General features: G+C 50.9%; 1 protein-coding gene and 1 long non-coding RNA gene across 2 annotated transcripts in view; one reads left to right on the top strand and one right to left on the bottom strand.

Moving 5' to 3' along the window:
• Window positions 1-256: 256 nt before the first annotated feature.
• Window positions 257-14,352, top strand: ECHDC3 (enoyl-CoA hydratase domain containing 3). Its single transcript, XM_032621668.1, is given in 5 exon segments — window positions 257-457; window positions 460-934; window positions 7,088-7,149; window positions 7,152-7,312; window positions 12,817-14,352. Coding segments are annotated over 5 exon segments (1,110 nt in total). The 5' UTR covers window positions 257-345; the 3' UTR covers window positions 13,117-14,352.
• A 3,323-nt stretch (window positions 14,353-17,675) lies between these two features.
• Window positions 17,676-23,537, bottom strand: part of LOC116749899 — a 35,080-nt gene continuing 29,218 nt past the window's right edge. Inside the window, exon 3 of the long non-coding RNA XR_004348724.1 lies at window positions 17,676-18,148. This is a non-coding gene — a long non-coding RNA (uncharacterized LOC116749899). The remainder of the gene's footprint in view (window positions 18,149-23,537) is intronic.

The raw sequence follows: 23,537 nt of genomic DNA, 5'->3' as shown, positions 1-23,537 counted from the left end.
GAGCAAGGGTGGTTGGGCGCCAGGGGAGGGGTTACGGGGGGCGGGGCGGCAGGGACCCGGGGGCGAGGTGGCGGGGCGGCAGGGACCCGGGGGCGAGGTGGCGGGGCGAGGTGGCGGGGCGAGGGCGGGGGCGGGGCGGGGGCAGGGCGGCGGGGGCTGGGTCCGGCCTGGGAGAAGAGTCCGGTCGAAACCTGGGCCTGCGATTCCCGACTCGGTTTTGCCCGCTACCCGGAGCGGTCGAAGCGCAGCGGCCCGGCTCGCTCCCGCGCCCCTCGGAGCGCCCAGAGCCCGCGGCCCTTGGCGTCGAGCTCAGCGGCGTCCGACCCCGGCGCGTCTCTGGCCGCCATGGCCGCCGCCGCGGGCCTGCGGGCCTTGGGGGCGAAGGGGTCGGGCTGGCTCCGGCGCGGCCCGTGGCCTCCGCTCACCGCCGGCTTCTGCAGCGGGGGACCGGCCGGGGTCGCCGGCCGGAGCCGGGGTCGCGACCCACCAGCACGCGGCAGCGGGACGGCATCAGGTCAGCGGCCCGCGGGCGTGCGGGGCTGTTCCCAGGGAGCGTGGCCGGCGGGACCCGGGAAGAGAGAGGGGCGGAGGAGGCCGGGCCGCCGACCGCACCACCCCACGCGGAGTACAGCGAGGCTCGGTCAGTGGTCAGCTCCGCCCGCCAGGAGCCCAGTTTATCCATCACAGCGGATCGGTCCGGCGGAGAAGTCCGACGTGGAGGGAATCCGCGGATGCTGCGTTTACAGACGTCCCTTGCCTGGGCCCAGTGGCCTTCGCGACCCTGCAGGACGCACACGGAGGATTTAAGTGGGGCTACCTGGGAGGCCTCCAGCACTGCGTTTAAACCCAGGCCAAGTCGACAGTGCAGTTGGGCTCAGCGTGGGCAGCCTTGTGGGAGGCTCCACCGCTGCTGTACCTTTGAGAAAGCCCTTCAGTAGAGGGTTCTGTGCCTCACAAACCTGACCAGGCTCCGAGACGAGGTCAGGCATAGCCGAGCTGCTCCTTGGCCATCATCTAGCAGTGCCCACGTGAGGGCAGGTAAATAAATAGGCTAAAGGACACAGGGTACTGAGCTCTGACCTTTGGCTCAACAAGCCTAAAACCCTTTTACAAAAACATACCAGGGCACAAACTTGAAAGTGGACGGTGGCGTGATAAAGGTAGAAGGCCCCAGCCCCATCCAGGCCTCACTCTGACGTTTGCCTGGCCAGGGCAGGAGTGCAGAGGGAGGCCTAGGTAGCATGTCTGAGTATTTAGACCTTACAAATCAAGCTGTGAAATATGTTTTCTTCTCCTCCCCTCACAAGTAGGCCGTCATAAGACCTGGAAGGCTGTGTTTGAATTTACAATCCCCAGGCTCCTAGGAACTCCCCCAAAGCAGGGGAGAGCCTGCAGCTTTGTTCTTTCCTTCTCCACCCCTCCCTCCTGCTGCTCTGCCAGGGCCTTGGCACACAGGTCTGCAGACACCCCGTGCAGCATGCCCACAATCTGTCTAATCCTTCACCCCCTACAGACAGCTGCTCACAGCCACCCTCTGGGCCTAATGGTTCCCACTGCAGAGCCAGGGAATTCCAGGGTTTCAGGTGACTGGGGCGGGGTGTGGAAGAGGGCGGTGATTTCCAGGTGGGCACATCCCAACTTCCCAGTGGACTCCTTGCTCACCTGGAGGGGCACCGCTAGAAGAGGGCCCGGGCAGGGGCCCTTCTTGCCTATTTTCAAGGGCACTTCTGTTTTTGCAAATCTGGCCCATTTGGCACGGCAGCCAGGCAACAGAAGATCTCATTGATTCTCCAGAGTGAAACATGAATCAGAAGCGGGGATGGTGGGAACAATCTATCATACATGCTGGGAATGGTTTAGTAGCAAGGAAGCCCGGAGGCCAGCGCTAAAGCAGAACTATGTCAGGCACTAAGTGGGTGAGCTGGAGCAACTCACTCAAGTGTCCCTTTTCAAAGCTGCTTCTCTCGGTGACAGTACTGCCGTGTAGTGAGGGCCAGCTCAGAGTTGGGTACTGTGCTCGGCGCTACACCTTATCCCAGCCCTTACTACAGCCCACTAGGTAGATAACGCCACTTGACAGGGTTCAGAGAGGTAACAGCCTGTTCGAGCTCACATAGCCAGGAGGTAGGGTTGCCAGGAGTCAGAGAAAGGCCCATCTGCCTCCAAACTTCTCCTCACTCTTGCCGTGCCATCTCAGGGTACTTGCCACTTAGGTTTAAAAGAGATGCCAAAAAACTAGACGAGGTTAAAATCCACAGCAGTGGTGGAACTGGCCGTGGAAAACAGAAATGCTCTTTTTGATCATGAATTCAGTCAACAGATACACGTTGAGTGTTGCCCCTGTGTGGGAATCTGGCAGTGTCTTGCCTCCTGGACCTTCTGGTGGTTTATGCCGATAGTATGGCCTTCCGACAGCTCACTGTGGCATCTACAGGGACCATCTCTTGCCCCGTGAATGGAAAGTTTACATTTTTTTAAAATAAATTTATTTATTTTTTGGCTGCGTTGGGTCTTCGTTGCTGCGCGTGGGCTTTCTCTAGTTGCGGCGAGCGGGGGCTACTCTTCGTTGTGGTGCATGGGCTTCACATTGCGGTGGCTTGTTGCGGAGCATGGGCTCTAGGTGTGCGGGCTTCAGTAGTTGTGGCACTGAAATTGTGGCTCAGTAGTTGTGGCTTGCGGGCTCTAGAGCGCAGGCTCAGTAGTTGTGGCACACGGGCTCAGTAGTTGTGGCTCGCGGGCTCTAGAGCACAGGCTCAGTAGTTGTGGTGCACGGGCTTAGTTGCTCCGCGGCACGTGGGATCTTCCCGGACCAGGGCTCGAACCCGTGTCCCCTGCGTTGGCAGGCGGACTCTCAACCACTGCGCCACCAGGGAAGCCCTTAACAATAATTATTTTTAAAATTATTTTCAAACGCTTCTTTCAACTAACCTTTATAATCACTGCCTCCAAGTAGGAAAATAACCTTCTTCATTTTCACCTCCATCTTCTGTCTCTTTAACCACATTAAGGAGGGAAATTGACAACAGATGCAGGGGAGGAAGGACAAAAGTTGGGGGTCACTTACAAATGCATCAAATCAACCCAGATAACCAAAAATATAGAATCCAACTTTAACACATTGTTCATTTAATGAGCATCTATTGAGCACCTGCTATATGCATACTTGCAAGATACTGAGGGAAACAGAAGGAAAAAAGAGTTTCCAGCCGACCTGAAACTGGAAATCTAGTTGAGAAGGAAGACGTATAAAGCCATTTCATAACCTAACCCTAAGATTACTTCACCTAATTTCTCCTTTGTACATTGACTTAGTCATTCATCTCTTTGGTTATCAATGTTTATTAATGATTCAACAAATATTTAGCGATACCTTCACTGTAGACCAGACAGAAGTGAGCATCAGAGAGGGGAAGGGGAAGGTGATTGGGATACATTCTCGTTTTCCTTGCCCTTCCAGAAACCCCTTCGGAGATCACATTACAGTTTCTCATCTCGTGGAGGGACAAACCGGAAAAGGGATTGACTTGACTTCATGGAGATGGGAGCAAGTCAGAGCCAAGACTTCAGTCTTTTGTTTCACATTAATGATGCTTATGGGACATTCCGCTGTTGTGTTTGCCAGGACTTGGTGCTTTAAAAGTTATTTTTCTACTAATCTGGTATGTTTGGTCGAAATAGAAAATCATTGTAGAGAACCAGTGGAGCCCTTCCATCCTCCCTAAAGGGCCTGTTTTGCTCACTTTTCGGTGGTATCTTCATGAACTGAGATCTAAACAGCAAAGGGCCACAGGGGAGCTGAGATTCTCCCCCGGACAAAGGCCAGATCTTCTGGAAGCTTCCACTCCACGGATGCCTCCAACTCACTGAAAAAAGACGCATACAGGACCTCACCCCGATGTAGTAAAATAGGACCTGAAAGTACACTGACTTCTCTAATACTTTTTCGAAGAAAATCACATTGCCCTGGATAAATCTGAACACCATGAACTTGTGTGAGATTTCAGTTGGCAAGCGTAATCAGCAGGCAGACGGGAACAGAATGAGCTAGGTATTTCCCCGTTCAGTTTATGCACGAGAACAGGGGATGGAAGAAAGGAAGAAAGATCTGGATTATCTCCGCATCTAAGTTCTGTAGCAGATCTGTCACAGACCACAAGTGCTGCATGATGGTTAGTTATTTACAAATCAGAAATGGGGCAAATGAGAAGAAACACCTGGTCAGGGAAAAGCGAACGTCACCTCCCTCGGGCAGATGTGGGGGGCTTTCGCTGGAGGCCCGTCCTGGTCTCTTCTTTCGTCCCGTTCAAGTTTGAAGGTGGAAACCCTGGTCCAGGAAGAGTCTTCCCTCCTCCTCACACCCACCACTGACGTGACAAAGGGACAGGGCCACTTGCTTTGGGAACGAGTGTAGAACCCTCCGTGATGCTGTTCAGTGAGGCTGGGGCAGAGCTAAATTTATGTTCCATTTTGGAGTAGGCAGGACCAAAACAAGTACTGAATTCAGGAGGCAAAATAGGAGGACTAATCATTCTTGACAATCAAGGGATTGGTTACCCAGCTGGTGTATTAGCTAGGTTCCCTCTGTCTTCCCTGAATTGCTCTCTAACTTTATTTAAAATATTTTTTAATTATAAAAGTAATAGAGGGCTTCCCTGGTGGCGCAGTGGTTGAGAGTCCGCCTGCCGATGCAGGGGACGCGGGTTCGTGCCCCGGTCCGGGAAGATCCCACATGCCGCGGAGTGGCTGGGCCCGTGAGCCATGGCTGCTGAGCCTGCGCGTCCGGAGCCTGTGCTCCGTAATGGGAGAGGCCACAGCAGTGAGAAGCCCGCGTACCGCAAAAAAAAAAAAAAAAAAAAGTAATAGATACTTCTTATAGAAAATTTGGAAAATCTAGAAGAACAAAAGGAAGAAAAATAAATTACTGATACTACACCCATGATCATACCACCCAGAGAGAACTGTAATTAATATTTTGCTGTATTTCTTTTTCATCCTTTCCCATGTGTACCCATTTGTTTGAATGATCATACATGGGTGTGATTATACAGTATAATTGTGTAGTATCATCATAGCATTGAATGCTTACTATGTGCCAGGTGATACTTTGAGAACTTTAGACATGTTAATTTACATAATCTTCCTGTTCTGTAAGGTTGTTATTATAATTATACCCATTTTACAGATGTGAAGACTGAGGGATAGGAAGAAAGTAAGTGATAGCCGGGGTGTCGGCCCCCAGCAGCCTCACTGCAGACCACCATGCTGATATTTCTCTCAGAAAATTTCATTGTAATGAGAATGTAGCATTCCATTGCATTGGAATATATTTTAGTTTATATAGCCATTTACTTATTTTTGTATATTTATATGATTTATAGTTTTTACTATTATAAAGTAATGATTTGGTGAACATCTTGGTCCAGACAGCTTTTTGCCCTATTTCAGATTATTTCGTAGAATTCCTAGATCGAGGGTAGGATATTTTTAATGTTGGTGATCTACTGGATTGCCTAAGTATTTCCCATCAGCTTGTGTGGAGTCTCAGCCCTTCCTAGACGACAGGCAGGAGACAGACTGTGCCACCCAAGTCACAGCCAACTGACTCTTCCTACCTTCAGCTGATCAGGTGACGGATGACAGTCAGAGCTGAAACAGTCCTTTCTGCCTCTGCAGTCAGACCTTACATGCTCTTGTGCAGCCTGCTTGCTACTGTGTCCCCTGAGAAGCAGCGCTGCCCCTCACCCTCCCCATCCTCACGTATGTGCACGAACCCCCTGTACCCACCAGCAGTTTGGGGTGCTGGTACATATATGTGCATTCCTCTGGAGGAGGGTCATTAGCATTTACCAGATTCTCAAAAGGCGAACCCCCAATTCCTGATATCAGGAATATGATATCATATCCCTAAATATATAATTGGCCATTTTATAATAAAGCTGACAAGTACCAAATGTTCATGAACACAAAAGGTAAGTTCCTTAGACAAAACCTTGGAATCCGTGAAGGTCGTTTTCCTTGGAGCCGCTCCGTGGGAAGCAAGGCCAGGTCCCCGCCTCCCCTCCCTCCTGCCGGGGTCGAAGGGCAAACATTTATACACTGAAGTCACCATAGAAACACAATCTGTTTAGAGTGTCATGGAAAAAAATGGAGAAATTAGCCAAGTTATTTCATAAGCTGCAAAACTAAGTTAAAGTTCTGGAGATTTTGCGGGGGAGGGGTCTCACCTGAGCCAGTTTCCAGCTACCCTCTCTGTGCCAATGCATTTTGGAATTCTGCTTATTTTATTTAATTTATGTATTTATTTATTTTCCGGTATGCGGGCCTCTCACTTTTGTGGCCTCTCCCGTTGCGGAGCACAGGCTCCGGACGCGCAGGCTCAGCGGCCATGGCTCATGGGCCTAGCCGCTCCGCGGCATGTGGGATCCTCCCGGACCGGGGCACGAACCCATGTCCCCTGCATCGGCAGGCGGACTCTCAACCACTGCGCCACCAGGGAAGCCCTGGAATTTTGTTTATTTTGATGACAGCAGGGTGTTCCCCACCATCTTAATAGAATTGAGAGAGTATCATGGTGGTAATTGGAGAAGTAATTACTAAGGAAATTACTTCCCAGGCCCTTTCCCACCTGTTTCAGACTTTTAACACAAGAGCTCCACGCAGGCACCTTTGGGACAGAACTGCTTGTTCCCCAGAGGTCAAAGTCAGCCCTCTTCTGCAGCGGGGTTGCTAGGGGAGCGGTTGAGGGGATAGCATCCTCACAGAAATCATGCTTAGGGACAGACCAGGGGCCTGGAGTCAGACAGAGGTGGCTCAGACCCCATATCCCCCCTCGCAGATCTGGTGGCCTTAGGGGTTACTTCCCCCGTGAGCCTTGGTGTCCTGGTTCCTTCCTTCTGGATCTCAGGAAGACCAAATCACACAGTCTGGCTCACCGTCGATATTTAATGAAAGTTATTCTCTTTGTGACTTCCCCTACGCTTTTTGTCATAGAATCTGATACACTGATAGCATATGAAAAGGGCTCTGAAAACAGTAAAGTCACATAAAATCCTGAGTGTTACTGTCGCACCTCACTCTCGGATGGAAGCGAAGCAGGTGTGTTTGCTCTTCAGGTCATGATGCTGATCCAGACCCACCCGGTCCCCATCATCGCATGGTGAACGGCCTGGCCGCTGCCGCCGGGTGTCAGCTGGTTGCCGGCTGTGACATTGCTGTGGCGAGTGACGAGTCCTCCTTTGCCATGCCGGGCGTGAACATCGGGCTCTTCTGCTCCACCCCCGGGGTGGCCTTGGGGAGAGCGGTGCTGAGAAAGGTAACTGAACTCCCTGCACCTCCTTGCTAACTGAGATCCTCCAGTGCCTGTGAGGGTGAGTTCCAGAACTTTCTTGTTGAAAGTACCGTTGGATTCAGGACATTCTGCCCAAAGCAGAGCTGGCTGAATGTACTAATGTCTCGTGTTGGGAGGTTATCCCAGTGGCTGTCAGTTTGTAAGTCACTGCTTTTCATTCTTGCCTACCCCTCAGTACAGCTGGTTAGGTTTTTAGATATGCTTTGTTTCCATAAAGGTGAACATTTTTTTTTTAATAAATGTATTTTTTTTAAATTTTATTTATTTATGGCTGTGTTGGGTCTTCGTTTCTGTGTGAGGGCTTTCTCTAGTTGTGGCAAGTGCGGGCCACTCTTCATCATGGTGCGCGGGCCTCTCACTATCGCGGCCTCTCTTGTTGCAGAGCACAGGCTCCAGATGTGCAGGCTCAGTAATTGTGGCTCACGGGCCTAGTCGCTCTGCGGCATGTGGGATCTTCCCAGACCAGGGCTCGAACCCGTGTCCCCTGCATTGGCAGGCAGATTCTCAACCACTGCGCCACCAGGGAAGCCCATAAAGGTGAACATTTTTTGCACTCCTATTTGAAATGCAATTCAGACACAGTTTTGTTGCACGGAAAGGTTGCCCATGAGCTATAATAGCATGGTGACATATGCCAGTATAAGAGGCTAGGACATTCTGTCGCTGGCTTCCTGTTTGCCAGCAATCTGTCTCATTCCAGAACGGACTGAAAGTAGCTGATACACTGAGTGTGTCAGGTTTGCAGTGGTTGCAGGAATGTCCTGTACATGGTGTGTCGAATCTGCCCCAGAAGGAGCTGCATTGCCAGAGTTGTTCTGTTGTTGCTAACCCTTGTGAAGTCCACTTTCTTCACAAAGCTTTCCTCCTTCCTATAACGTCATAAAGAATGTTTACTGAACAGCTCTTAAGTGGAAACCGGTGGTTTCCTTGTAAGGAAAAATACATCCTTATTCTCAACTGGAAATCTGTTTTTAAAGGGGGTGCCAGAGTCGTAGCAAGTAGGGAATCTAAATTGCTTTCTAGAATATATTAACCATTTTAGCATCAACTAGGAAAATTAGCAGTTGCTCATATGCTGGAGGCACAAAAGAAATGAGCCCCAAGGGAAATCAAGCCGCAGGACCAAGAGGTTCAGGGGAGCACACCTGCCTTTCATGCACCTCATTAGCTTTTACAGAAATGTGTGTTTGTGAGAAAATTCTGGTGACAGATACCTACAAACACATACACTTCTGAAAACCAGCTGGACATGGGCTCCACATTGGAAAAGGTGACCCTCAGAACACAACAGCTTGCTCCAGTGTCCTCAGACTCAGGGGTGTGTCTGGATCCCACCAGGATACACATTTACCTTAAATGTTATATATTAATTCAATAAATACTTCTTAAGTCCCTGCTTGATGCCAGCACATTAAATTAAAATGCATCACAAAGTTATCGTCAGAGCTTATGAACGAAGTATCTTGTAATTGTGCAAATCAAATCTCCAGGCCTTTTGCACATTAAAGGTGGTTGCTTGGCCAACCTGCTGCTGTTCAGCTTTGACACCTAACATTCTGGAAGGTTCCATGTTAAAGCATTTGAAGACTTTAAATCAGCCCTACTTTCCAGATAAGAATCTATTCTTTCTCAAAACAAACTTTAGGACTTCCCTGGTGGCGCAGTGGTTAAGAATCTGCCTGCCAATGCAGGGGAGTGCGTTCAAGCCCTGGTCAGGGAAGATCCCACATGCCGCGGAGCAACTAAGCCCGTGTGCCATAACTACTGAGCCTGCGCTCTAGAGCCCGTGCTCTGCAACGAGAAGCCGCCATAAAGAGAAGCCCGAGCATCACAACGAAGAGTAGTCCCCGCTCGCCGCAACAAGAGAAAGGCCACGCACAGCAACGAAAACCCAACAGACAAAAGTTAAAAATAAATTCTCATTTAAAAAAAATATTTAAAACAAACTTTAAAAATCAAGGCTTATACTTGAGTCCCAGAAACTTACAAATTGATCATATGTGTCAAATTTTAAATTCGTTTTTGAGAAGAAAGAAGGAAAAAAATTTTTTGTCAAAGACAGGCCTTAAATTCCCAGGAAGCCCAGTTCTCAGAACCATGTTGCATAAATCTCACCTGCGTGGCCCGCCCCAGGAGGAAAACTAGGGATTCACAAAAATCTAAAACCGACCAAAACACACCTGCCTGTCGTCAGTGCTTGGCTGCACCCACAGGGCCGCATCCATACACGGGCCGCCACCTGCGTGGGTGACATGCCAGCGTTCCCGTGCACATCCGCCGGGAAGCAAAACTAGCAGGTGCCTTTGCAAAGTGGCCCAGTCGGGAAGCTCCGCCCCTTTCAACACGGCTGAGGCGGCAGGTGTGGGTCGCCAGTGCCCTCTGCTGGTCACCCTAGGGAACTGCCCAGCGTGCGGAGGACGCTGCCTTTTGTCCTGCAGAAACCGTGGCGAGGAGCCCTCGGGTTCCAGCCAGACTGAGCCTGGGCGTGAATCATTTACCACGTGTGCAAAGTGTCCCCCTCCCCCAGCTTGAGTTAAATATGCATCTTCGTTGCACGTATAGACGACCTGCCTGGTGCAGCTGCTCCCTCCCGCAATCAGAGCTGGTCTCGCCCAGCCCCTAAAGCAGTGGGTACCACAGGCAGGGGGAGCACGTGAAAGACCAGAGCCCCGGCTTCCCAAACCAGTCAGGTCTCCGCGGGAACACTTGCTTCCTCCAGTTTACCCACAGTAACTCTGCATCTGCGGGATCTGAATTCGTAATTGATTAGATCAGAGTAGAACTTGCAAGATGGAAAGGATGTTAAGTGAAAGCCTTGCTACCCAGCCCGCGTGTGGATCACCAGAGAGCCTGGGAACCGGGGGTCTCAGCCGCCCCCCCCCGACCCACCGCTTCAGAATCTGCATGTTAACGGTGACGCTGTGGCCACCACAGGCGTATGTTCAACAGTCCACCTCACGGAAGGGCTGGGGTCTCAGTGACTCACCGGAGGTCTCCGGGCTGATGAAGTTAACCCGTGATCCCCTGTCAGGTCCTTCCCTTCCGGTCCTGCCGAATCGCAGCCCTAATGCTGACGCACCACCAGCTAGTTCTTCTCCTACACGTGCCTTGAGGAACCCCAGAGACCCCTCTGCTTTAAATAATCAGGGGCCTTGATACCTAAAGCCAACACTGGAGATTCATACAAATTTACAGAAGAAGCCTGTTAATAACAGGCACTGCATTTACTAGGGGCCTCCTGGGTGCCCCGCACCGTAGTGTAAGTTTTACACAGCTTTCTCCAATCTTCACAATTCCGCAGGAGAATGGGAATCTTTGCTCCCATTTTTTCAGATGAGGAAACAGACTCAGAGGGTTAAACTGCCCCCTTAAGTTTGTGCGGTTGGTAAGTGGGATTGGAACTTGGGGACATCAGACACCAGGGGTCAGCCTTGAAGGTCAGCCTTGGCTTCAAGTGCTTTTTGTTGCTTTTAATACAGATACTCTGGGAAGAGGAAGTATAAAATCACCACCTTGTTAGGGGGACCCTAACAAGGATTGATAACAGAAAAGGGTGAGAGGAGGTATTTTCTTCTCTCATCTGAAGTTTCAGGGGAAACAGTAAGTAAAGATTGTGCTAATTTGCCATAAAATAGGCTTTCTTTTTCTCAGGGAATGCCACTCTATTATCTGATCCGTGTGGGTACAACCCCTATAAATCAATGTGGTGCTAAATAGCGTTACCCCACCAGGCAGGTAAGGACACTGATGCCAGAGAGGGCCATGAACTAGGCAGGACCAGGTAGGAAGCTGAAGGCAGGCCAGGAGCATGAGTGCCCGGGACAGGGGGGACTCTCGTGTTCTCTTGCGCCTTCCCCAGATCGGACCCCCTGGCCTCTGCCCTTCACTGGGACTCGCTGGGTGTCTTCAGGGGTGTCTTACTTAGCAGCCCTGGATCAGCAGGACCGGTTTTTAGCTCCACATTCAAACAGGCACTTCAGACACGCTTTGCAGTGACAATGCTGTTCCTCTTCAACTATGAAATAGTCTCTGTAGCTCCTGCTGCCTCCAGCATGTCATCATGAAATTTCCAAAATTGGACAACATTGGGATTTAGTCCTCTCCCCTAACTGCAGAGGAGAAAATGGGGCCAACATCGCCTTGTCCCTGGTGGCCAACCCAGTCCACTGTGTGCTCCATCTGCACCTATGATGGCATCTGTACCCACCTTCTGGCCTCTCCTCTTCCACCAAAGCCCAGTCCCCCAGTGATACGATCTAGTCTCATGATTCAAAAAACCACCTTAATCGGTGGTTCTAATCCGGGAGCAGTATTGGCGCCAGGGTCCGTTTGGCAGTGCCTTGATTGTCACAAGTTGGGACAGGGGTACTGCTGCCCGGTAGATAGAGGCCAGGGATGCCACAAACATCCTACAATGCCCAAGACAGCCCCACACGACAAAAAAATTATCTGGTCCAAAACATACAATAGCCCTGAGGCTGATAAACCATGACCTAAGTGCTGATGATAGCACAAGCTAGTCCAATGATCTATAACAAACCACCCTCAACTCAGTGGCTCCAAACAATAGTAATTTCTTTAGCTCGTGAATCTGCAACTTGGACAGGGCTCAGAGAGGAAGGCTTATCTCTGCACCACAGTGTCCGTGGCCTCAGCTGGGAAGATTTGGAAGGGGAGCATGACAGCTGGGGGCAGTGGTCTGAGGGCCCGCCCGCTCCCACATCTGGCTGTTGAGGCTGCCTCTCAGCTGAGACCTCGGCTGGGCTGGTCAGGGGCACACAGGCTGTGTCTCAGCCTCAGAGTGGCTCGGGCTTCCTCACGGCGTGGCAGCTGGGCTCCAAGGCTGAACAGCCGGAGAGAAAGAACCAGTGGAAGCCGTTGTCACCTTCTGACCTGGCCTCTGCAGGACTGTGCCATCACCTCTCCTGTACTGTGTTTGCCTCCATCCATCCACTCCTTAAATCACTCAGTAAATATCCTGGAGGCTGCCTACTATGTGCAAGGTACTCTTCTGGTGCTGGCGATACAGAAATAAACAGAAGAGTAAAAAAAAAAAAGTCTCTGATCTAGTGAAGTTTATGTGCCAACAAAGGAGATAATACAATAAACAAAACGAATGTGTAAAATATATAGTAAATGGTGAAAGTGCAAAGGAAGACAATGCAGCCCGAAGGGGGGATGGTGCTGGGGTGTGAGCTCTGATTTCAATAGAGTGGTGACATGTGACCTGAAGGAGATGAGGAGGGTGCCCCCCTCTCCTGGGTGCTCATGGATCCCATCCCTGGCAGGAGTCTGGGGATGGAAGACCTCAGAGGTGATGGGGACATGGTGTTTGAGGAGCAGGTAACTGGCCCGAGCGTCACGGTACAAACAGTCTCTGCAGAGTGAAGCAGGGCGGGTGGGGCCTGGGCGGCGCTGGGTCGCAGGATGGCCGGTGCCTAAGTAACGGCCCCTGTCCCCTCCCACAGGTGGCCTTGGAGGTGCTCTTCACCGGGGAGCCCGTTTCTGCGCGGGAGGCCCTGCTCCACGGGCTGCTGAGCAGGGTGGTGCCGGAGGATGAGACCACGCGGATGGCGAAGAAGGTGGCCTCGCCGGACCAGCCTGTGCTGTCGCTGGGCAAAGCCGCCCTCTATGGGCAGCTGGCTTGGGACCTCAGGACCGCCTGCCACCTCACCTCCCAGATGATGGTGGACAACCTGGGCCTGCTGGATGCCCAGGAGGGGGTCAAGGCCTTCCTCCAGAAGAGGAAGCCCGTCTGGTCACACTGAGCAGCCTCATCAGAGGAACCGGGGGCCGTGAGCCCAGTGGGCAGCGCTCAGGGTTCCCCCCCACCGGCCCCACCCGTGACCTTCCGACCCCCAGACACCACCGCTGCCTCGTGACTGTAGCAGAGCCAGCCTGCTTTTCCAGCATCAGTCACGTCTCAGTGCACGGGGTCTGGGTTACGAGTCAGCGCTCCCTGGGGAGGGGGTGACCTGGAGAGTCGGGTGCTAATGTGAGCGGAAGGGCTGCACACAAGAAAGTCCATGTGTGACGCTCCTTCCCAGGACCTTAGATGAGGGGATGCCCCCCCCAGGGGAGAAGGTGAAGATAAAACTGAGGCGAGAAGGAAGGATTTCAGCCCGACTCTGTGACCAGAAAGGGCCCCCAAGGTGGCGGTGGTGCCAGTTGCCTACGACAGAAACATTGCAGATCTTCACGAGACGCTCTCCCCTCTGGAAATCTTCCTGATTCTATTGAGAAATAATCATGCCTCTGGCTTTGGGATAATCTTATGGGGTCTTTTAAAGATTACCTATTTAGAGAGACTGGTAATTTTAACTCCCCAACCAGACTGTAAGCTGGTTGAGAGAAGAAAATCAATGAACTCTGTCTTTGATGCCTGTGCTGATGGACGTCTGGTAGGTGCCTGCTGCTTCTGTAATGAAGGTCCCTGCCACCAGGAAACTGGGAACCTGGACCCTGGGCTAAACCTGAGGATAAAAGCATCAGGGAGAGAAAGGAGGGACGCAGAACACACATTGTCCCCACGAAAGATCACTTCCCCTGGAAGCATTTCCAAACTCTGCTCAGCTTCTGGTGAAGAATCCCGACTAGTCTCGAGCACTTGAGTTCCCCAAAGGTGGTTCAGGACCTAAACGTCTTACCTTCTGGCTTCTGGTCCACTTAGGCCCCGGAAGTGGCCCAGACCTCGCCTCCGCCAGCTCACACCTGGGGCTGATCATGTTTGTTAAGGCCAATTTTTTTAAACCTATGATTAGAGTGGCCGTAAATGTAATTCGTACCAAAGACAGAAACCCGTGAGGCTCTACCCGGTGGTTCTCATTCTAATCACGGGGGCAAGCAGCCCCTGGAAGGGAGGTCCCCTAGTGGGTTTCTATTGAGATTGGCCTTTTTTTTTTTTTTCTTTGCCAGAGTTTAGAAAGGTGAAAAAGAGTGTTCTCTTGGAGGGCTTCCCTGGTGGCGCAGTGGTTAAGAATCCACCTGCCAGTGCAGGGGACACAGGTTTGAGCTCTGGTCGGGGAAGATCCTACATGTCGCGGAGCAACTAAGCCCGTGCATCACAACTGCTGAACCTGCGCTCTAGAGCCTGTGAGCCACAACTACTGAAGCCTGCACGCCTAGAGCCCGTGCTCCACAAGAGAAGCCGCTGCAATGAGAAGCCCGCGCACCGCAACGAAGAGCAGCCCCTGCTCGCCGCAACTAGAAAAAGCCCGCACGCAGCAACGAAGACCCAACGCAGACAAAAATAAATAAAATAAATGTAAAAAAGAATGTTTTCTTGGAAAGGAGGAGCTTGTTACTGAGAATGTTCCTCAGAAGAAGAAAGATCATCAGAGCCACCAGTCCCTGGAGCCCAGTACACACCAGCACCCCCTGTACATCCTCATTCAGTCACCACCAGAATCCAGCAGAGCGGGGCCACCATCACCTCCAGCTTACAGATGGGTGGTGGAGACCGGGGAGAGGGAGGGTCCCAGATTCTGTCTGCTGATAAAGCCGTGGGTGCCCTCCCCCCCTCCCCCCACCGCCGGCTGCCCACCTTGTCGGGGAGCCTGGGCTGGAGGGAGGCCGACCTGAAGACCTGACCCCTGCCCCTCAGCTTTCCAGAACCCAGGGCTGGACTAAGCGCGCCCCCTGGAGGACTTTGCCGGTGCACCGGGGACGTGGGATTTGACTATTGGCAAATCACCAGTGGAGTTTTACTACGAATCTGATAAACGATTGTCTGAAATTTCAACCCAGGCTGTGAAGGACTGGCCGTCATGATCTGCTCAAAAATAATCCGCCGGTGGGGCCCCTGCGGGTTGCCCCCCGTGGGAGTTGCTGTGTGGCTGCTGATAGATCCCACAGTGAGGAGAGGGTGTTATAAACTCCGGGCTTTGGAGAAAGTTAGCGAAGTCTTCTCACACGTTCCAAGGAAAACCAAGTTGCCTTTCCAGTTTCTGGATGAGCGGCACCATAGCCTCCAACCAGGAAATCCTCTGGCCTCTAGGCTGGCTTCCCAACCTGTGAGCTGAAGTGCCTCAGGGACTCGCTATAAATCTTAATAATCGCCGGAGCAGAAAATAATCCAGAAGGAAAATCTGCTACCCAAACACCAGTGTCACATAATTCACCCCCACGGCAAATACAAATTGGGGGTGAATTTGCATCTCTGCTTCCTTCCACTGGGATATTGAATGAAAACGTTCTGATCACCACCACAGACGACTGCTTTTGGAAAGCCTCGTGCGTTCATCTTTCCCTCTGTACCATTTACTGCTCAGGGAGCTTTGCTGAGCTCCGCCCAGACCAGCAGATTCAGGGGCTAGAAAGTCAGCGAAAGGGGCCTTTGATTCTGCACGGCCTGGGGGAGAGAGCATTCCCAAGGCCGGCCTCAGCCCCTCAAAAAACCAAACATGGCGCAAATGACTAATTTTACACCAACAAATGGGGGGGCTGCCAGGAGATTTATTGAGCCGAAACTCTCGCCAGGCAGCCCTCGGAAGGAGCTCTCTCTGCTCCCCGGTATGTGCGTTGGCCACAGGTGAGCCAGCATCTATATGACTCTGAATCCCGTGCCTCTGACACCACACCGCAGTCCTCCCAATGTACCAAAAAGATCACAGTTCCAGCCTGGAGAGACGGACGACCAATGCACTCAAAGGAAACCAATCAGAAATGGCAGAGCCAAGGCAACACAGCTTTGCTTACCGAGGGGATGCAGGAGAAGCACAGATTCAACCTCGAAGAACACCGAGTTCAAGTCCGAGGATTGCCACCATCTAGCTGTGTGACGGTGCAGGTGACGGAGCCTCTTTCAGCACCCAGGTCCCCTTCTGGGACCCTCGTGTCCTCCCGGTTCTGACACTGCAGATTCTACAGCAATGGAAACTTGCTGTGAAACCTGAAACAGGTAGCTTTGCTCAGAGAAAATGCTCTTTTACAAAAGGAGAAGATGGGCCTCTTTCCCTAGAAGCGGTGAACAGTGAAAACACCTGATTACACTGGAGAATGATGGAGCCTCAGAGCCTGGGGGCCACACCTGAACCTTTTAAAAATGTCTGGCTGGGAAGCACCTACAGAGTGAAATCGGCAATCATCCTAATTTTGTCTAGGGGCCCCCTTTCCTCTCTCCGTCCTCTGAAAACCCACTGCACTAAGCTTTTAAATTGTTTTAAAATATTTGACCAATGAATGATTATTCTTCCCTGGCAGTCATCAAGAGACCAGAGTTCAAATCAGCCTTATTGAAGCTCACCTGTTACCGTTAATAAACTTAATGAAATTTCAGTCTTGCAAGGGTTTTTCTTTCATGTTCTGGAGCCCAGAATGTATTTTTCAGGTCCCAAACAGAGGCCCTCCCCCCACCCACCCCCCCCCCCCCCCCCCCCCCCCCCCCCCCGAGAAGCTGGCAGGCCATCCTGGGCCTGCAGGGTGGGAGGGCCCGGCCCCCTCTGGCTCCCTGGGGGAGGGGAGGCCGCTGTCCCACAGGAAAGGGGGAGGGAAGGCTGGGGCCGGGTGAGTCCAGTGTTGTGGGGTTTATGCTCCTCTGACATCCTCGCTGATTTTCATAACGATATTTCCTTCCAAGCTGCCTTTCCTGCCCGGGAATGTCTCAGCTCTGACCCAATTTGCAAGTATTTGTTCACAGACTTAAGAAATCTTTCCCTTTTCTGTTGCATGTTTTCAATGTTTACCTTACCTAACTCTGTGTTGAGACGGTACTGGCCACGTTTAGAAATTTCTAGGAATCTAGAAACAGGAAAAATTGTTGATCAGAGTGGAGTGTGATTTAAAGCTTATCAATGCTGCGACTGATGTCGTGGTTGCTCTGTGCCGGGCACTGTTTAAGCATTTTCTGCATGTTAATACGTGAAGCCTCATAAAGTCTCTATGCACTAGGCTTTATGAACCCCATTCTACAGAGAAGAAACTAAAACACAAAGATACTGTGACTTGCCTGTCATCACACAGCCGGTAGGGGGCAGAGCTAGGTCTGAAATCCAGGGGGTCGGGTTCTGAGCACGGACTCTACCCCAGGCCACCCTGCTGCCCCTCTTACTGGCTTTGAGGTGACAGCGACATTCCATCACTTTGTAGACACTTCTGTTGTGCAGGAAGCACACTGAATTATTCTTTTTTTTTTTTTTTTTTGCGGTACGCGGGCCTCTCACTGTTGTGGCCTCTCCCATTGCGGAGCACAGGCTCCGGACGCGCAGGCTCAGCGTCCATGGCTCACGGGCCCAGCCGCTCCGTGGCATGTGGGATCTTCCCGGACGGGGGCACGAACCCGTGTCCCCTGCATCGGCAGGCGGACTCTCAACCACTGCGCCACCAGGGAAGCCCTGAATTATTCTTTTTAATCACAGTCTAGTGTATCACGCTCCCTGCCCCCAAACAAGAGTGTGCGTTCCTACAGGGCCACATCAGTCTCTGTTGTTTATTTCTCAGCGCCTGGACACTGCCCGGCACAGCGTAGACCTCCCATGAGACTTTCCGGGTCCAGGTGAATGCAGCCAGGGTGCAGTTTCCCCACACACCCTCACCCCGTCCTGGCTTGTGACACAGACATGAGAAATTTCTTTAAATTCTCAGACCACATTTTCTAAATCAGTTTTGCAAAGTTGAATAGCTCAGCAAAACGTGAATTAAATCCATGTTTTCTCTGTAGGTCCATGGAAGTTGATGGTGTCTCTGTGTAGGTCGGTATTCAGGAGTTACTTTGGATGAGATCAGATCCAGGGTTCCAAAAAGCCCATTTTCTTTCTTTAAAGCACAGCTGAAGCATGTTTTGGCCTCCAAATGTTTACACTTCTGGTGATAGAACAGAGAGAAAATATATGGTTGGTTGGCAAGGTGAGAAGACAGCGAATAGATTTGCTCTTGACAGACTCCATTGAAATGGTTAATATGCCTATTTAAACCAAAATTGGCTCATTTGTTACTGCTGTCAAAGTTATTATTCTGATCCTTTGATCATTATCCCTTAAGTTACCCAGTCAGTCCGTGCAGTTTTCACACATGAAGTTTCTTCAAGGCCCTAGTCCCATATCAGCAACCCCACCTGGTCCCTAAAGGATGATGGACAGTTGCCAGGGTCACTCACTGTGCCCCTCACCCCACCCAGCCCACCCACCCCAGGGACCCCTCACACCTGTCCTCCTGCCAGTCTAGTGGTGAACCACACACACACACAAGTTACCATGTTCATGTAAAAGCAGATTTAATTTCCTTTATTTCAGTTGCATGGATTTTTTTCCCCCCGGGTCTATTTCCAAAAGAAACAGTTGAAAGGATTTTAAAACATCACTGCATGTATTTATTGAGTCTAAAATGCAGAGCTCCGTGCCAGGCACCATGCGATGGTTTTTTTAAGACAATTCCGACTCTCCAGGAACTTAGTCTAGTAGATAAGTCATGACCACGTTGAAACTCAAATACAAAATGGCCGCCACGCACGGGAGTCAGGTAGTTGGGCTGCTTCTGTGCCCACGCCCTGTGACTTGCTGTGTGATGTGGGGGCTAGTCGTCTAACCTCTTCGAGCCTCAGGTTCCTCATGGTTAGAAGGGGGATGATAGTGATACCTGGCTCCTAAGTGGTTCGAGGATTAACGTAGATGAGACTTGATGACCGCCCCCCCCATGTCCCCATGACCCACCTCCATATCACGTGCAGCTGTGGTGGGCACTTTCCACAGATAACAGCTTCCCCCGTTATGAAATGAGCTGTGTTCCCACAAAGTTCATATGCTGAACTACCCTTGTCCCCCAATGGGACTGTATCTGGAACTAGGGCCTATAAGGAGGTAGTAATTAAATGAGGTCATAAGGATGGATCCCTAATCTAGAAGGATTAGTGTCCTTATAAGCAGAAGGAGAGACACCAGGGATATTTATGCACAGAGGAAAGGCTGTCCACAAGCCAAGGAAAGAGGCCTCGGGAGAAACCAAACCTGCCCACTCCTTGACCTTGGACTTCCAGCCTCCAGAACTGGGAGAAAATACATTTGTTTTTTTTTGTTTTTGTTTTGGTTTTTTTGCGGTACGCGGGCCTCTCACTGCTGTGGCCTCTTCCGTTACGGACGGAGCACAGGCTCTGGACGCGCAGGCTCAGCGGCCATGGCTAACGGGCCCAGCCACTCCGCGGCATGTGGGATCTTCCCGGACCGGGGCACGAACCCGTGTCCCCTGCATCGGCAGGCGGACTCTCAACCACTGCGCCACCAGGGAAGCCCAATACATTTATTTTTAAGTCCTCCAGTCCTCCAGGTGTTCTGTTACAGCAAGCAGACTAAGACCCGCCCCCAAGCACTTTGTCTCCACCTCTGCGGTGGTGCTGGCCCTCCAGTAACGGGCTCAGCCTTCAACACAAACCCCAAAGTGGCGGGGAGGTAAGGCCTCCAGGGACACCCCTCAACACAGCAGGTGGGGTGTGTGGATAACCGCCCCGGGCCCTGGCCGTCGGTGGGAGAAGCTCTCAGGTGCGGGGCTGTGTCTTCTCAGGCGGGACCGGCAGGGCTGAGCCCACCATAGCGCTGACCTGCTCATTAACGCAAACTTCATCAGCTTTTCTCCTTCCTGCCTCACCTGGTCCCACGCCCTCACCTGTGCTTCCCAGGATGACCTTCCAAATAAACCACCTTCACAAGGGCCCTTGATTCGGGGTCCGCCTTTGGGGAACCCAAACTGAGTCAAGGGATAGATTCACATCAGTCACTCAGGGAGCACCCCCCATCCCTCACAAAAAAGTGGAAACAAGATTTAGCCACGGAAGGCACGTGACAGTGGGGCCATCCGACCGGTTGCTAAATGAACACCACAGGAAATAAGTATTACAGGAACCAAGCGGAAGGGATCTCAGCGCCCAGTTACCTTACAAACTGTGACATCACACAGACAAGGTCTGGCTGACTAAAAAGATAACAGACCTAGCCAGCCCTGGTACTCAACGCAGGATGTTCTGACCAGAAGCTGGGGTGCCCTTCCTGGTGACATGCCCTCGAGACTGTCAGGGTGAGCAGCCCCATAAACAATCCAAGCTTTCCGGAAGTTTCCTTAGCAACGTTCAGGAAAAAGGCTGAGCAAGTGCGTGGTCCCCTAACTCCCCTCCAGTGGCCCCTGGAGAAGGAATTTATGAGCTGCTGCATCTCTAGTCACTTCCTTGGCATTTATTGGCTTTTTGATGAAGGTGAGAGCAATTTCCTGTCAATAGCTTCTCATTAGGGGCCTGGTGATGTTCTTTTGACCATTATTTTACTGGGCATCGTGCCTGGTCACTGTGAGAAGAGGTTCCACTTAGAAAGCATCCGTCTTTGCAGCAGCAAAGAGCTCAGGTAATCCCACTGAAATATTCCTCCGGGCCGACAGCGCCCCGAGGCTTGTGTACTGAACTCAGACAACAAGCCAGCCTTTCGTGAACCACTCAGCTTCTGGCGTGGTGCCTCCCCATCTCTTTTTAAAGACATATTTCAGGTTTAATTCTCTGTTTCTTTTAAAAATGAATTATGGAGAACTTGTTGGTGAAATAATCACTAGGACTTACTTCTCAGAGACCACAGGTTCTCACCACGAATGACAAGTCTGCCTTGGAAAAGCCTGGAACCAGCAGGTGTTGGAGGAAGGTGCCCGGTTCCCCTGACGGACTGTTTATCTCGCCCCTGAAGTGCATTGTCTGCACACGGTGATGCTTTAGGAAAGCATCTGGAGACGTCTGAGGCTCCTGTCATTCACCCATACACCCTCCTCCGCCTTCCCTACCACCGTGAATCTAGCCTGGAATGGCTCGTGGCCCAGCTTTCACAGTCCTCAGTGGATAGTTTATCTTGTGTCACCTGTCCCATCCCCACTCCCCTCCGGTCCCCACCCAGACTCTTCTGAAGTGGATCCCAGAGTCACCTCCTCAGAACAGAAAGACACTGCTCTCACCCAGGAAATTCCAAGGGATTTGGGAGCTCTGTGTAGGGAACCACGGTCAAGGAGCAAATATTAGGACAAAAGATGCTCCTGGTGTGCTCATCACTCAGGAAGTGACAAGGGTCTCAGGAGCCCTGCGCCAGGACCTGGGGACAGAGACCAGCATATACATGTTCTCCTATCTCACAACAACCCCTTGGATGTCTTTCCCTCCTGTTCCCAGGCATCATTTTCCAAAATAACTGCCTCCATGCAGACCTGGGGCTCAGGCTCTGCTTTCCAGGGGAAACCCAGGCTGAGATGCCAACCAGGGGAGGGGCCAAGGGAGTTCCAAGAATGCCAACAAAGGGAGTCCCAGGGTGACCACCAGGCACCAGACCCTTGTTTAATTAGAATCTCTGGTTCTCAGCGCTTGAAGCTGCAGTTCCAAACTTCTCCAGCAGAGGGCAGTGGTAGCTTAGCTCTAGACGAACATCTCCACGGCCTAACTGTTACCAGGTTACCTGGACTAGAAAATCACATTTGCTTTTTAGTCCTGAGAATAAAAGAAACATATTTAGCAGAGTCAATACTAGTAAAGTTAGTTAGATGTCAGTTCATCTGAGGCAGTGGAGAGGAAGAAGCTCATAAATATAATTGTTTGCTTTTCTTTTTTTTTTTAAATAATAGAGTCAGCTGACCTCATGGTGTGCTATAAAGATTGCTCCCTGCATTTTTATTCCTGGGTGGTCATCAGAGGAAAGGCTCCATATCAGGGTTTCTCAGGCTCAGCACTGTGGACATTTGGGGCCAGACAATCCTTTGTTGTGGGGTTGTCTGGGCATTGCAGGATGTTTAGCAGCATCCCTGGCTTCTTTCTACCCATGAGATGCCAGTATACCCTCCCCCCACCCCTTGTGACAACCAAAATTGTCTCCAGATTTTGCCAAATGTCCCCAAGGGGGTGGAGGGACAAAATCACCCCAGTTAAGAACCACTGCCCTGGATGATTATCTGGGCCAGTTAGTTTATCAGCGAAACAAAGTATTGATGCTGCAAAATGAGGCCAGAACCATGTTTTCAAGCCTGCCTTGGGCTGTTAGTATCAAAGGGCAGCGTTTACTGAGAGCTTTTCAGGCCCCGGGCTAAGAGCTTCTGTTCTAGACCCAGGCCCACCTCAGAGCAGAACTCAGCACCCTCCACTCTCCCCAAATAGATTCAACTCTCAGAAAGCATTAAAGGAAAATAGGGATATTCCTGAAGATGACTTGAGGAGACAAAGACAAGCCTCTTCCTAAGACTCTTCCTTTGACGTTTCTGTCCTTGACCCCAAAATTCCTCTGCCAGGTCTGGTGGGTAGAGAGGAAAATTCTGCTGTCTTCAGCTCCAGCTCACCCTGCACCCCTCACAAAACCATTACTCCTCCAGCACACCCCATCCCAAGACTCTTATCAAAGTACCCCCCCATCGAAGAAGTTTCTTGCTAACATGGAAGATTTTTCTCCATATTCTTACACCTTCATTCACCTCATTTTTATAGATGAGGATGCCGAGGGATTGTCCCCAAAATCATACAGCCAAAAAGTGATGGAAGCAAGACTTGGACTCCAGACAGAGAAGGAACATCTGTCAGGGCGCACGATACTTTCACGGGCTCGGAAAAGTGTTTTCGTGTTCACTTCTTTTAAAATCAGAAGAATGTCATTATAAAATATAATTTAAAATTTTTTCATGGAGGAAGGAGTGCATCAAGGCAAAAGTGCCTGGGGTCCCGTTAAGTTATCCTGCACCCGACATTGTGCTCCATTTTTGGTGAGGGTGTAGCTGACACACACCTGCTTGATACAGAGCCAGTCTTGGTCCAACATAAGACTGACCTCAATACTGGGGGAAAAATGTAAAAGTACAGGTCTTAGCTATTATGGGGTCAGTGGTATCATTTTCATGGATTCATATATTCACTCAACAAACATTTCAAATGGCCTGCTATAAATGAAAAAATTAAAATTTTAAATATTATTAAACTTTTGCTTTAAATACTATTCAATACATTAGTTCTAAGTTATGAAAAATAGAGGGTTTTTTTTATTTGACACTAAATCCTGAGGGACCGTGATCTCATTGGATATTTTTCCAACACTAGACTTGGGGATGGGGGGGAGTCATGATCCTTCACTCATTTTACTGCACCATCTCTGTGCCAACTAGAGGTGGGGTGATGTCTTAGTTTGCTTGGGCAGCCATGGACTGGGCAACTTAAACAACAGAAATTAATTTTCTTACAGTTCTGGAGGCTGGAAGTCCAAGACCA

This window comes from Phocoena sinus, chromosome 2, assembly GCF_008692025.1.
Source record: "Phocoena sinus isolate mPhoSin1 chromosome 2, mPhoSin1.pri, whole genome shotgun sequence".
In the NCBI taxonomy this organism is placed as follows: domain Eukaryota; kingdom Metazoa; phylum Chordata; class Mammalia; order Artiodactyla; family Phocoenidae; genus Phocoena; species Phocoena sinus.
This window is presented reverse-complemented; position numbering and strand designations above follow the sequence as displayed.